This window comes from Melospiza georgiana, chromosome 33 (assembly GCF_028018845.1).
Source record: "Melospiza georgiana isolate bMelGeo1 chromosome 33, bMelGeo1.pri, whole genome shotgun sequence".
Lineage (NCBI taxonomy): Eukaryota > Metazoa > Chordata > Aves > Passeriformes > Passerellidae > Melospiza > Melospiza georgiana.
The window spans coordinates 1,707,590-1,720,469 of NC_080462.1; the positions used below are offsets into that span (position 1 = coordinate 1,707,590).

General features: G+C 67.3%; 2 protein-coding genes across 3 annotated transcripts; one reads left to right on the forward strand and one right to left on the reverse strand.

Moving 5' to 3' along the window:
• Positions 1-861: 861 nt before the first annotated feature.
• On the forward strand, positions 862-5,379 carry TOMM40L (translocase of outer mitochondrial membrane 40 like). 2 transcript variants are annotated; one of them, XM_058042874.1, is made up of 9 exons: positions 862-968; positions 1,206-1,273; positions 1,355-1,447; positions 2,099-2,200; positions 2,297-2,402; positions 2,893-3,015; positions 3,859-3,935; positions 4,041-4,143; positions 5,197-5,379. In XM_058042874.1, the coding sequence occupies exons 1-9, from the start codon at positions 881-883 to the stop codon at positions 5,334-5,336; spliced, it is 900 nt and encodes a 299-aa protein (XP_057898857.1). In that variant the 5' UTR covers positions 862-880; the 3' UTR covers positions 5,337-5,379. The 2 variants fall into 2 exon arrangements, with proteins under 2 accessions (XP_057898857.1, XP_057898858.1); XM_058042875.1 differs by lacking the exon at positions 2,893-3,015.
• Positions 5,380-6,420: 1,041 nt separating this feature from the next.
• NR1I3 (nuclear receptor subfamily 1 group I member 3) lies at positions 6,421-12,329 on the reverse strand. Its single transcript, XM_058042641.1, has 9 exons — positions 12,203-12,329; positions 11,552-11,702; positions 9,682-9,812; positions 9,193-9,389; positions 8,183-8,367; positions 7,935-8,080; positions 6,811-6,927; positions 6,626-6,731; positions 6,421-6,550 (listed from the first exon to the last, which is right to left on the reverse strand). Exons 1-9 carry the CDS (start codon positions 12,327-12,329, stop codon positions 6,421-6,423), a joined length of 1,290 nt encoding a protein of 429 aa, XP_057898624.1.
• Between the last annotated feature and the right edge of the window lie 551 nt (positions 12,330-12,880).

The following is a 12,880-nucleotide window of genomic DNA, read 5'->3' on the forward strand; positions in this document are numbered from 1 at the left end:
GCCCAACCCCTGCCCTACTCCCCAATCCCATCCCCACACCCCAATCCTGGTCCAACACTCCAATGCCGACCCCAAATCCCAATCCCAGCCCCAAATCCCGACCCCAAATCCCAATCCCTGTCCCCTCCTGTCCCCTGCTGTCCCCTCACCTTTCCGGTGTCGCTGCAGGTTTGGGGTCTCCCCTCCCCCGGCCCCGTTTTTATCCCGATCCCGCCCCCCCGGGCAAACACGGCGGGGCCGAGGGGCAACGCGGGGGGGGCCCTGTCCCCTGCTGTCCCCTGCTGTCCCATCCTGTCCCCATGGGCCGAAGGTTGTCGCCGCGATGTCACCGACCCCCACCGGGCTGGGGACACGGGGGCAAAGGGCGGGAGTGGCACCGGTGACAAAGGTCAGAGTCCCCCCGGTCACTGCGGGGATGGGGACAGGGCAGGGGACACGGGGGGGGTGGCGCGGGGAGGGGACAGTGGGGTGATGGCGACAGAGGGGACACGGGGAGGGCACACGGAGGGGTTCAGATTTGGGGACACGCAGGGGTTTGGGGACAGTGGGGATTTGGGGACACGCGGGGGTTTGGGGACACACAGGGATTTGGGGATTTGGGGACACGCGGGGGTTTGGGGACACACAGGGATTTGGGGATTTGGGGATTTGGGGACACGCGCGGGACAGGAGGGTGGCGCGGAACGCTCCCGCTACGGAACACCGCCGCTCGGGTCCAGGTTGCCGGAGGGGTCGCATTCCGGCGCGGCCCCGCCCTCCCCGCTTAGCCAATGGGCAGCTCCCGTTGCCCGCAGCCAAGATGGCGGCGGCGCCCCCCCTGAAGGCGCTCCGGGCGGCGCCGCCCGCGATGGCGGCGGCCGGCGGGGGCCCGTGAGGGGCCATGGGCAACGCCGAGGGCCGGGCCCCGCGCCGGGCCCAGCCCCGCGGCAACCCCGGCAGCTTCGATGAGCTGCACCGGCTCTGCAAAGGTGCGTGGACGGGGACGGCGGGGGGACAGCGGGGCTGAGGGGACAGAGGGGCTGTGAGGGGACACAGGGGCTGAGGGGACACCGGAGAGCCCCGGGGTCAGGGGACACCGGGGTGAGGAGGGGACAGCGGGGCCATGGGGACAGTGGGGGTGGCAGCTGTGTCCCCCAGACGGGGCTGTGGGTGTCACCTGGGGGGTGACAGCCGTGTCCCCAGGGGTGACAGCCGTGTCCCCCCAGAGGTGTTCCCGCCGCAGATGGAGGGGGTGAAGCTGATCGTCACCAAGACCCTGAGCAGCCACTTCCAGGTGGGGCAGGGGACACCTGGGGACACCTGTGGGATGCCCCCTGCGCTGTCCCCGTCCCTGTGACCGTCCCTGTCCCCGCAGGTGACACACACGGTGCACATGAGCACCCTGGGCCCCTCCGGCTACCGCTTCAACGCCACCTTCGTGGGGGACCGCCAGCTGGGGCCCACCGAGGTGACAGCGCGGGTGCCGCCGGCCTGGGGGGTGCCAGCGGGGTTGGCACGGGGGTCATTGTGGCCATCTGTGACCCCAGGGTGGTTGGTGACCCTGTACGCTGGGTGGCTCTGGGGTCATTGATGGCCTCGGGGTCTTTGGTGGCCTTGGGGTGGTGGGTGACCCCAGGGTGGCCGGTGCCCTCAGGTCCCTGGTGGTCTTGAGGTCACTGGTGGCTTCAGGGACATTGGTGGCCCTGGGTGATCCTGAGGTCATCGGTGACTTTGGGATCATTGGTGACTCTGGATAGTCCCAGGTGTCCCCAGGTGTCCCTGTAGGTGTCCCTGTGCCACACCATGCAGTCCCCAGGTGTGTCCCATCCTCTGGCCCCTATCCCTGTGTCCCCATCCCCTGTCCCTGTCCCCAGGTGTCCCTGTCTCCCATCCCCTGTTGCTGTCTTGTGTCCCTGTCCTCTGTTCCCCTGTCCCTATCCCCTGTCCCTGTCCCCATCCCTGTGCTGTCCCCAGGTGTCCCCTGTCCCTGTCCCCATCCCTGTGCTGTCCCCAGCTGTCCCTGTCCCTGTCCCCATCCCTGTGCTGTCCCCAGCTGTCCCTGTCCCCATCCCTGTGCTGTCCCCAGCTGTCCCTGTCCCCATCCCTGTGCTGTCCCCAGGTGTTCCCCATGCTGCTCGGGGACATGGACAGCAGTGGCAGCCTCAATGCCCAGGCCCTGCACCTGCTGGGCGACCACCTCCGTGCCAAGGCCGTGTTCCAGGTGAGCCGGGGGTGCCACACCCGTGCCAGCCCCTCCCTGCCCGTGCCCCGGTGCCACCAGCAGCGCCGTCCCCTGTCCCCTGTCCCCTGTCCCCAGACACACCAGGCCAAGTTTGTGACGTGGCAGTTCGACGGCGAGTACCGGGGCGAGGACTGCACGGCCACGCTGACCCTGGGCAACCCCGATCTGCTGGGGGGCTCTGGTGAGTGCCAGCCCTGGGGACACTGGGGACACTGGGGGCACTGGGGACACTGGGGACACTGCTGAGACTGTGTCTGATCCTGGGGACACTGCTGAGACTGTCCCGGCCCTGGGGACACTGCTGAGACTGTCCCGGCCCTGGGGACACTGGGGACACTGGGGACACTGCTGAGACTGTCCCGGCCCTGGGGACACTGCTGAGACCGTGCCCAGCCCTGTGTGACCCTGGGGACACTGCTGAGACTGTGCCCAGCCTTGCCCAGCCCTGCCCCGCCCTGGGGACACTGCCCTGGCCCAGTCCAGCATTGTCTGACCCCACCCTGGTCCCACCTTGGGGACACAGCCCCGGCCACGCCTGGCCCCACCCCAGGGACACCGCCCTGCCCCAGCCAGCCCCGGGGACATCACCCCGGCCCCGCCCCGGCCCCGCCCCACTCAGCCCCGCCCCAGGGCCCAGGGCTGAGGCGTGGCTGTCGCCGCTGTCCCCGCAGTGATCGTGGTGGCACATTTCCTGCAGAGCGTCACCGCCCGCCTGGTGCTGGGCGGGGAGCTCGTGTATCACCGGCGGCCCGGCGAGGAGGGAGCCATCCTCACCCTGGCCGGGAAATACTCGGGTACGGACACCCGGGGACACCCGGGGACACCCGGGGACACCTGGGGACACCTGGGACACATTGGGGACAGATAGAGACAGATGGGACACCTGGGGACACCAGGAGACAGAGGGGACACACTGGGGACAGATGGCGATGGATGGGGACAGTGGGACAGGTGGAGACAGCTGGGGATGCCTGGGGACAGCTGAGACACCTGGGGGACACCTTGGTGACACATTGGGGACAGATGGAACACCTGGGGACACCAGGGTACTAATGGGACACACTGCAGACAGGTGGGGACACATTGGGGACAGATGGGGATAGATGGGGACACAGGGACTGATGGGGACAGATGGGACACACTGGGGACAGATGGGACACCTGGGAACACCTGGGGACAGATGGGACACACTGGGGACAGATGGGACACACTGGGGACACAGGGACAGATGGGACTGATGGGGATGCCTGGGGACAGAAGGGACACTGGGGACCGATGGGACAGATGGGGGTGGCTGGGGATGCCTTGGGGACACCGGGGACAGTTGGGGACAGATGAAACTGATAGGGACAGCTGTGGACAGATGGGAACACCTGGGGATAGCTGGGTCACCTGGGGATGCCTTGGGGACATCTCAGGGACACCTGGGGGACATTTCAGGGACATCTTGAGATTCCTGGGTGTGCTTCAGGGACACCTGAGACACCTGGGGACAGCTGGGGATGCCCTGGGGATATCTGAGGACAGCTGGGAACACCTTGGGGACACTTGGGGATGCCTTGGGGATACCTGAGGACACTTGGGGACCCCTGGGGACACTTGGGGACCCCTGGGGACACTGTCTCTCTCTGTTGCAGCCCCGAACTGGGTGACAACGCTCAACGTGGGCTACGGGGGCGCCCATGCCAGCTACTACCACCGGGCCAACGAGCAGGTGCGTGTCCCCTGCTGTCCCCACTGTCCCCCCTGCTGTCCCCACTGTCCCCCCTGCTGTCCCCACTGTGATGTCCCCGCTGTGATGTCCCCACTGTCCCCACAGGTGCAGGTGGGTGTGGAGCTGGAGGCCAACACGCGTTTGCAGGAGAGCACCTTCACCTTCGGCTACCAGCTCACCCTGCCCGGGGCCAACGCCGTCTTCAGAGGTGGGCACTGTCCCCTTCGTGTCCCCTTCGTGTCCCCTTCGTGTCCCCTTGGTGTCCCCTTAGTGTCCCCTTAGTGTCCCCTCCTGGCCACTGGCACCTGCCAGGGGCACTCAGTGTCCCTGTGCCACCTGCCAGGGGCACTCAGGTGTCCCCACTGTCACCTGGCGCTCAGGTGTCCCTGCTGTCACCTACTGGGGACCTGCTTAGGTGTGCCCTCTGTCACTTGCCAATGGCACTCAGGTGTCCCTGTGTCACCTGCTGGGCGTGCTCAGGTGTCCCCAGTGTCACCTGCCGGTGTCACTCAGGTGTCCCTGTGTCCCCTGATGGTGTCACTCAGGTGTCCCCGTGTCCCCTGCCGGTGTCACTGAGGTGCCCCTGTGTCCCCTGCCGGTGTCACTCAGGTGTCCCCGTGTCCCCAGCTGGTGTCACTCAGGTGTCCCCTGTCCCCAGCCGGTGTCACTCAGGTGTCCCTGTGTCCCCTGCCGGTGTCACTCAGGTGTCCCCATGTCCCCTGCCGGTGTCACTGAGGTGTCCCCACTGTCACCTGGCACTCAGGTGTCCCCGTGTCCCCTGCCAGTGTCACTGAGGTGTCCCCATGCCCCCAGCCGGTGTCACTCGGGTGTCCCTGTGTCCCCAGCCGGTGTCACTCAGGTGTCCCTGTGTCCCCTGCCGGTGTCACTCAGGTGTCCCCATGTCCCCTGCCGGTGTCACTCAGGTGTCCCTGTGTCCCCTGCCGGTGTCACTGAGGTGTCCCTGTGTCCCCTGCCGGTGTCACTCAGGTGTCCCCATGCCCCCAGCCGGTGTCACTCGGGTGTCCCTGTGTCCCCTGCCGGTGTCACTCAAGTGTCCCGTGTCCCCTGCCAGTGTCACTCAGGTGTCCCCGTGTCCCCTGCCGGTGTCACTCAGGTATCCCCGTGCCCCCTGATGGTGTCACTGAGGTGTCCCCATGTCCCCTGCCGGTGTCACTCAAGTGTCCCCGTGTCCCCAGCCGGTGTCACTCAAGTGTCCCCGTGCCCCCAGCCGGTGTCACTCAGGTGTCCCCTGTCCCCGCAGGGCTCCTGGACAGCAACTGGAGCGTGGGGGGTGTCCTGGAGAAGAAGCTGCCGCCGCTGCCGGTGACGCTGGCGCTGGGAGCGTTCCTGAACCACTGCAGGAGCCGCTTCCACTGCGGCTTCACCGTCACCGTGGGATGAGCCCGGGGACAGGACAGCAGGGACAGCAGGGACAGCAGGGACAGCAGGGACAGCAGGGACAAGGACAGCAGGGACAGGACAGGGGGGACAGCAGGGACAGCAGGGACAGCAGGGACAGGACAGGGGGGACAGCAGGGACAGCAGGGACAGCAGGGACAGGATAGGGGAGACAGCAGAGACAGGGACAGCAGGGACAGGGACAGCAGGGACAGCAGGGACAGCAGGGACAGGGACAGCAGGGACAGCAGGGACAGGACAGGGGGGACAGCAGGGACAGGACAGGGGGGACAGCAGGGACAGCAGGGACAGCAGGGACAGGGACAGCAGGGACAGCAGGGATAGCAGGGACAGGACAGGGGGGACGGCAGGGACAGGACAGGGGGGACAGCAGGGACAGCAGGGACAGGGACAGCGGGGACAGGACAATGGGGAGGGGACAGAGGGGACAGCACAGCAGGGACAAGACAACAGGGATGGCAGGGATGGGACAGGGGATAGAACAGAGGGGACAGCAGGGACAGGGACGGGACGGGACAGCGGGGACAGGGACAGGACAGGACAGCGGGGACAGGGATGGGACAGGACAGCGGGGACGGGACAGCAGGGACAGGACAGAGGGACAGCACAGCAGGATAGCAAGGACAGTGGGGATGGGACAAGACAGTGGGGACAGCAGGGACAGCACAGCAGGGACAGGACAGAGGGGACAGCAGGGACAGCACAAGTGGGGACAGCGTGTGGTGGCACTGTCCTGCTCAGGGAGCTGCCAGGCCGGGCCGTGCAGGTGCTGGGGACAGCGAGTGACAGCGCCACGGGGGTGGCTGGGGGTCCCCGTTGTCCCTAGTGCCACCTCCTGGGGGTGGCTGCTGCCATGGGGGGCTGGGGATCCCCATTGTCCCCAGTGCCACTCTCTGGGGGCGGCTGCTGTCATGGGGGTGCTCCCCATTGTCCCCATGGCGGCCGTGCCTCAGTTTCCCCGCGGTGACACACCCGGGAGCCAGGATAAATAAAGGAGCTTTACTCTGTGCCTGGAGGCAGCCGGGGGTGACACTTGGGGACAGGAGGGTGGCACGGGGCACCCTGCTCAGCTGATGATCTCGGAGAGCAGCGGCGTCATGGCCGACAGGTCCTGGATGTGCAGGATCTGCCGCGTGTTCTCCACCTTGAGCGTCTGCAGCTCCGTCAGCAGCAGCAGCAGCTTGGCGTACAGGAACCTTGGGGACACCCAGCCCGCTCTGGTGGCCGTCCCCACCACCTTGGGGACAATGCCACCCCGTCCCAAAGCTCACCTGCCCTCCTCGGGGGGGTGCTGGTGGTCGATGTAGCTCTTGAGGGTCAGCGCCACCTTCTCCTGGAACTGGTCGATGGCCTCGCGCTGGGCGATGCCGGCGTGGTCTGAGGGGACGCGCGGTGACCTCAGCGGGGCTTTGGGGACATCGGGGTGTCCCCGTGTCCCCTCGCCGAGGTGACTCACCCGGCGAGAAGAGCAGCATGGCCTGGAGCAGCGCGTACTCGGCCTCGTGCAGCCGCAGGCGCCGCAGGCTCTCGTGGAACTTGAGCAGCGGCTCCAGGTACACCTGCTGGAACCCGGCTGGGGAGGGACAGAACCCTGGGTTAGGGCTTTGGGATTGGTCCCCACCCTTGTCACCAAGTGCCACCTCCAGGGACACCTGCTGGAACCCGGCTGGGGAGGGACAGAACCCTGGGTTAGGGCTTTGGGATTGGTCCCCACCCTTGTCACCAAGTGCCACCTCCAGGGACACCTGCTGGAACCCGGCTGGGGAGGGACAGATCCCCCAGTGAGGGCTTTGGGATTGGTCCCCACCCTTGTCACCAAGTGCCACCTCCAGGGACACCTGCTGGAACCCGGCTGGGGAAGGCACAAATCCCTGGGTTAGGGCAGGGAGTGGCTTTGGGATTGGTCCCCACCCTTGTCACCAAGTGCCACCTCCTGGGACACCTCCAGGTGGTGGCTCCGAACCGCCCCGGGCAGCTCTTCCAGGGCCTTTTCCCATTTTTAGGAGGAATTTACCCAAATTTCCCCCCTGAACCTCCCCTGGCACAGCTGGAGGCTCTGTCCCCTTGTGTCCCCAGGTGTCCTCCAGCGTCCCCAAGGTGTCCCCAGGTGTACCCAGGGCTCCGTCGCGGATGGTGTAGCAGTGCTGGCTGCACTCCCATTGTCCCCAGTGTCCCCATTGTCCCCAGTGTCCCCATTGTCCCCAATGTCCCCAGGTGTCCCCAATGTCCCCACGGTACCCAGGGCCCCGTCGTGGATGGTGTCCCCATTGTCCCCAATGTCCCCATTGTCCCCACTGTCCCCACTGTCCCCACTGTCCCCAGGTGTCCCCAGGGGTACCCAGGGCCCCATTGCGGATGGTGTAGCAGCACTGCCCGCACTCCCATTGTCCCCAATGTCCCCAATGTCCCCAGTGTCCCCAGGGGTACCCAGGGCCCCGTCGCGGATGGTGCAGCAGCGCTGCCCGCACTCTCAGATCTCCTCAGTGTCCCCAGTGTCCCCAATGTCCCCATTGTCCCCAATGTCCCCAATGTCCCCAGTGTCCCCAGTGTCCCCAATGTCCCCAGTGTCCCCAGGGGTACCCAGGGCCCCGTCGCGGATGGTGTAGCAGCGCTGCCCGCACTCCCAGGCCTTGGTTCGGGGGTTGAACACGGTGTTGAAGCGGATCTGGCAGATGCCCAGCGTGGCCCCTTTGAGCAGCGAGATCTGCGCCTCCAGCGGCAAGCTCCTGCCGGGGGAGGGGACACGGCGGCGACACGGCGGTGACACGGTGACAGGGCAGCGGGGTGGCACCCGCCACCGCCAGCGCCCCGCGGTGTCCCCCGCGCACCTGAACGCCGGGATCTCCTTGGCGAACTTGATCACCTGCTGGATCATGAACGTGCTCAGGTCCGCGAACTGCGGCAGCAGCGACAGCACGTCCGGCAGCGCCTCCTCCCGCGGCGACAGCGACAGCGACACCCCCGCCGCCACAGCCCCGCCAGGGGGGCTCGGAACCAGCAGGCGCACGGCGGGCTGGGGACAGCGAGGGGACAGCGCTGGGACGGGCGGGACAGCGAGGGGACAGCGAGGGGACAGCGCTGGGACAGGCGGGAGAGCGAGGGGACAGCGAGGGGACAGAGAGGGGACAGTGCTGGGACCGAGAGGGGACAGCGAGGGGACAGGCGGGACAGCGAGGGGACAGCGAGGGGACAGCGCTGGGACGGGCGGGACAGCGAGGGGACAGCGAGGGGACAGCGCTGGGACGGGCGGGACAGCGAGGGGACAGAGAGGGGACAGGCGGGGACAGCGAGGGGACAGCGCTGGGACAGGCAGGGTGGTGGTGGGGACGGGTCTGAAATCGTGGGGACAGTCAGGACATTTATGGCGACAGCCAGGACATCTGTGGGGACAGCCAGGACACCCACAGGGGCGGGCAGGGCACGGCTGGGAGCCCTGTGGGGACAGTGGGGACAACCACAGGGACAGGGGTGTCCCTGCCGGGAACAGTGGGTCCCGTTGGGGACAGGGGTCCCATATGGGGACAGGGTGCCCTGTTTGGGGACGGGAGTCCTGTTGGGGACAGTGGGTCCCGTTTGAGGACAGGGGGTCCCTGTTGGGGACAGCAGTGTCCTGTTGGGGACAGAGGGTCCCGTTGGGTACAGGGGTCCCGTTTGGGGATGGGAGTGCCTCACTGGGGACAGGGGTGTCCCATTGGGGACAGGGGTGTCCAGTTGAGGACAGGGGTGTCCAGTTGAGGACAGAGTGTCCCGTTTGGGGACAGGGGTGTCCTGTTTGAGGACAAGGTGTCCCGTTTGGGGACAGAGGTGTCCCCTTGGGGACAGGGCTGTCCCCGCTCACCCAGCAGCGCATGAACTGCGAGAAGCTGGAGTCGAAGGTTCGCTGGTGGGCGCCGATGAGCAGCGCGATCAGCTCCTGCTGCTCGGCCGTCAGTCCCTCGTGTCCCCGCTGTCCCTCGTGTCCCCGCTGTCCCCCGGCCTGTCCCCGCTGTCCCCGCAGCTCCCGCCGCCGCCGCAGCGCCTCCTCCGACATGATCACTGCCACCCCCGGCCCGTGTCACCGCTGTCACCGCTGTCACCGCAGCCACAGGCGACAGCGATCGGGGACACCCGAGCGGGTCCCTGCTGTCCTCTCTGTGCCACATCCCCTGCTGCCACCTCTGTCCCCTCCCCTGCCACCCCACCCCGTCCCTTGTCCCCTCCAGGTCCCCTTCATCCCACCCAGCTGCTGCCCTGTGTCCCCTGTCCCCTGTGTCCCCTCCATGTCCTCCCTCTCTGCCCTGCCCCGTGTCCCCCCGGGTGTCCCCGCGGTGTCCCCCGTGTCACTCACTGTCCCTCCTCATGCCCACGTCCAGGCACTTCTGCAGGCGGCAGGCCTGGCACTGTCGCCGCTTGGCCTTGGTGACAGGACAGCGCCGCGCCAGGGGACACGAGAAACGGACACCCTTGAGGATGGAGCGCCTGCGGGGACACGGGGACACGGACACTGCCACCAGGGGGACACTGCCACCAGGGGGACACGGGGACACTGCCACCAGGGGGACACTGCCACCAGGGGGACACGGGCACTGCCACCAGGGGGACACGGGCACTGCCACCAGGGGGACACTGCCACCAGGGGGACACTGGCACTGCCACCAGGGGGACACTGCCACCAGAGGGACACGGCCACCAGGCGGACATGGCCACTGCCACCAGGGGGACACTGCTACCAGGGGGACACAGGCACTGCCACCAGGGGGACACGGGACACTGCCATCAGGGGGACACGGGACACTGCCACCAGGGGGACACTGCCACCAGGGGGACACAGGCACTGCCACCAGGGGGACACGGGACACTGCCACCAGGGGGACACTGCCACCAGGGGGACACTGCCACCAGGGGTTGGAGACACGGGCAGCGCCACCAAAGGGACACTGCCACCAAGGGGTCACTGCCATTGCCACCAAAGGGACACGGGCACTGCCACCAAGGGGTAGGGACACTGCCACTGCCACCAAGGGGACATGGCCATTGCCACCAAGGGAACACGGGCACGACCACTGCCACTGCGGGGACACGGCCAGTGCCACCAAGGGGTGGGGACACTGCCACCAAGGGAACACTGCCACTGCCACCAAGGGGACACAGGCAGTGCCACCAAGGGAACATTGCCACTGCCACCAAGGGGACACGGCCACTGCCACCGCATGTCCCCATGGGCAGGGCTGTCCCAAGCTCGGGGTGCCAGCTGCTGTCCCGTTTTGTCACACGCTGTCCCCATCCATGGGACCATCCTGTGCCACCCCCTCCCATCCCATCCCAGTCCCTCCTGTCCCTTCCTGTCCCATCTTGTCCCCTCGCCCTGTCCCCTTGTCCCACCCCATTTTGTCCCTCGCTGTCCCATCCCATCCTGTCCTGTCCCCATGTCCCATCCCATCCTATCCCACTCTGTCCCCAGCTGTCCCCGCAGTGTCCCCAGCTGTCCCCAGATGTCCCCAGATGTCCCACAGTGTCCTCGCAGTGTCCCCAGGTGTCCCTGGATGTCCCCAAAGTGTCCCCGCAGTGTCCCCAGGTGTCCCCACAGTGCCCCCACAGTGTCATCGCAGTGTCCCCAACTGTCCCCACAGTGTCCCTGGCTGTCCCAGCAGTGTCCCTACAGTGTCCCTGCGGTGTCCCCAGCTGTCCCCACAATGTCTCTGGCTATCCCTGCAGTGTCCCCAGGTGTCCCCACAGTGTCCCCAGCAGTCCCCGGCTGTCCCCGCAGTGTCCCCTCAGTGTCCCCACAGTGTCCCCATGGTGTCCCCACGGTGTCCCCGTGATGTCCCCACAGTGTCCCCGGCTGTCCCAGCAGTGTCCCCACAGTGTCCCCACAGTATCCCCTCAGTGTCCCCTCAGTGTTCCCACAGTGTCCCCGCAGTGTCCCCAGCTGTCCCCGCGGTATCCCCAGCTGTCCCCACAGTGTCCCCTCAGTGTCCCCAGCTGTCCCCACAGTGTCCCCAGGTGTCCTCGGCTGTCCCCTCAGTGTCCCCGCAGTGTCCCCAGCTGTCCCTGCGGTGTCCCCAGGTGTCCCTGCAGTGTCCCCTCAGTGTCCCAGCAGTGTCCCCACAGTGTCCCCACAGTATCCCCTCAGTGTCCCCTCAGTGTTCCCACAGTGTCCCCGCAGTGTCCCCAGCTGTCCCCGCGGTGTCCCCTCAGTGTCCCCGCGGTGTCCCCACCTGAAGAAGCCCTTGCAGCCCTCGCAGCTCATCACGTGGAAGTGGTACCCGTTGGCCCTGTCCCCGCACACGGCGCACACTTTGTCACCCTCGGCCTCCGTGTCCCCCGCGGGGTCCTGGGCTGTGCCGGGGGGGCTCGACAGGGACACGCCTGGGGACACGGGGACAGCGGGGGTGACACGCTGCCGGCACCGCTCCCGTCCCCTCGAGGCCACCTCGCGTCGCTGTGTCACCTGCGTGAGCCACCCTCGTGTCCCTGCCAGCCCCCGCGTGTCCCCTCTGTCCCCAAGTGTCCCCTCCTGTCCCTGCCAGCCCTCGCGTGTCCCCGAGAGGGACAAAGTGACCCTGCCGGTCCCTGAATGTCCCCGCTGGTCCCCCGCGTGTCCCTGCCAGCCCCCGTGTGTCCCCTGCATTCCCTGAGTGTCCCCTCCTGTCCCCAAGTGTCCCCGAGTGTCCCTGCCAGCCCCCGCGTGTCCCCAACAGGGACAAAGTGACCCTGCTGGTCCCTGAATGTCCCCGTGTGTCCCCTGCATTCCCTGTGTGTCCCCTCCTGGCCCCGTGCGTCCTCTCCGGTCCCCTCCTGTCCCCGCATGTCCCCGAGTGTCCCCTTCTGTCCCCTCCTGTCCCCTCCTGTCCCCCTGCTGGCGGTACCTGAGTCGGTGTCCCACGGAGCAGTCGGTGACAGGGAATTGTCCCCATGCAGTGAGGTGACATCGTGTCCCTCCGTGTCCCCGGCGGTCCCCGCGTGTCCCTGGCGGTCTCCGAGTGTCCCCTCCATTCCCTGGGTGTCCCTGATTGTCCCTGGGTGTCCCTGATTGTCCCTGGGTGTCCCCTCCTGTCCCGGCTGTCCCCTCCTGTCCTGGCTGTCCCCTCCTGTCCCTCTGTGTCCCCTCCTGTCCCCGCTGTCCCCTCCTGTCCCTCTGTGTCCCCTCCGGTCCCTGTGTGTCCCCTCCTGTCCCTGTGTGTCCCCTCCGGTCCCTGTGTGTCCCCTCCTGTCCCCGCGTGTCACCGGCGGTCCCAGGAAGGGCCGCGTGGAGTTTGAACCTTGAACTTGGGGCTGCGACAGGCGGGGACAGAGCGCGGGGCGGGGGGGGACAGGTGGCACCGGGGGTGGCACCGGGGGTGGCACCTGGGGCGGGACAAGCGGGGACAGGAGGACGTGGGTACGGCACAAGGACACGGGGACAGACGGACGGACAGCCACAGAGGGGACAGCCAGGATGTCACAGCGCGCTGAGGGTGGCACCCCGTGTCACACACACCGGTGGCCGTCCTGCCACCGCTGTCCCCACAGGGAGGTCACTGTCACCAGCGCCACGGGGGGACATT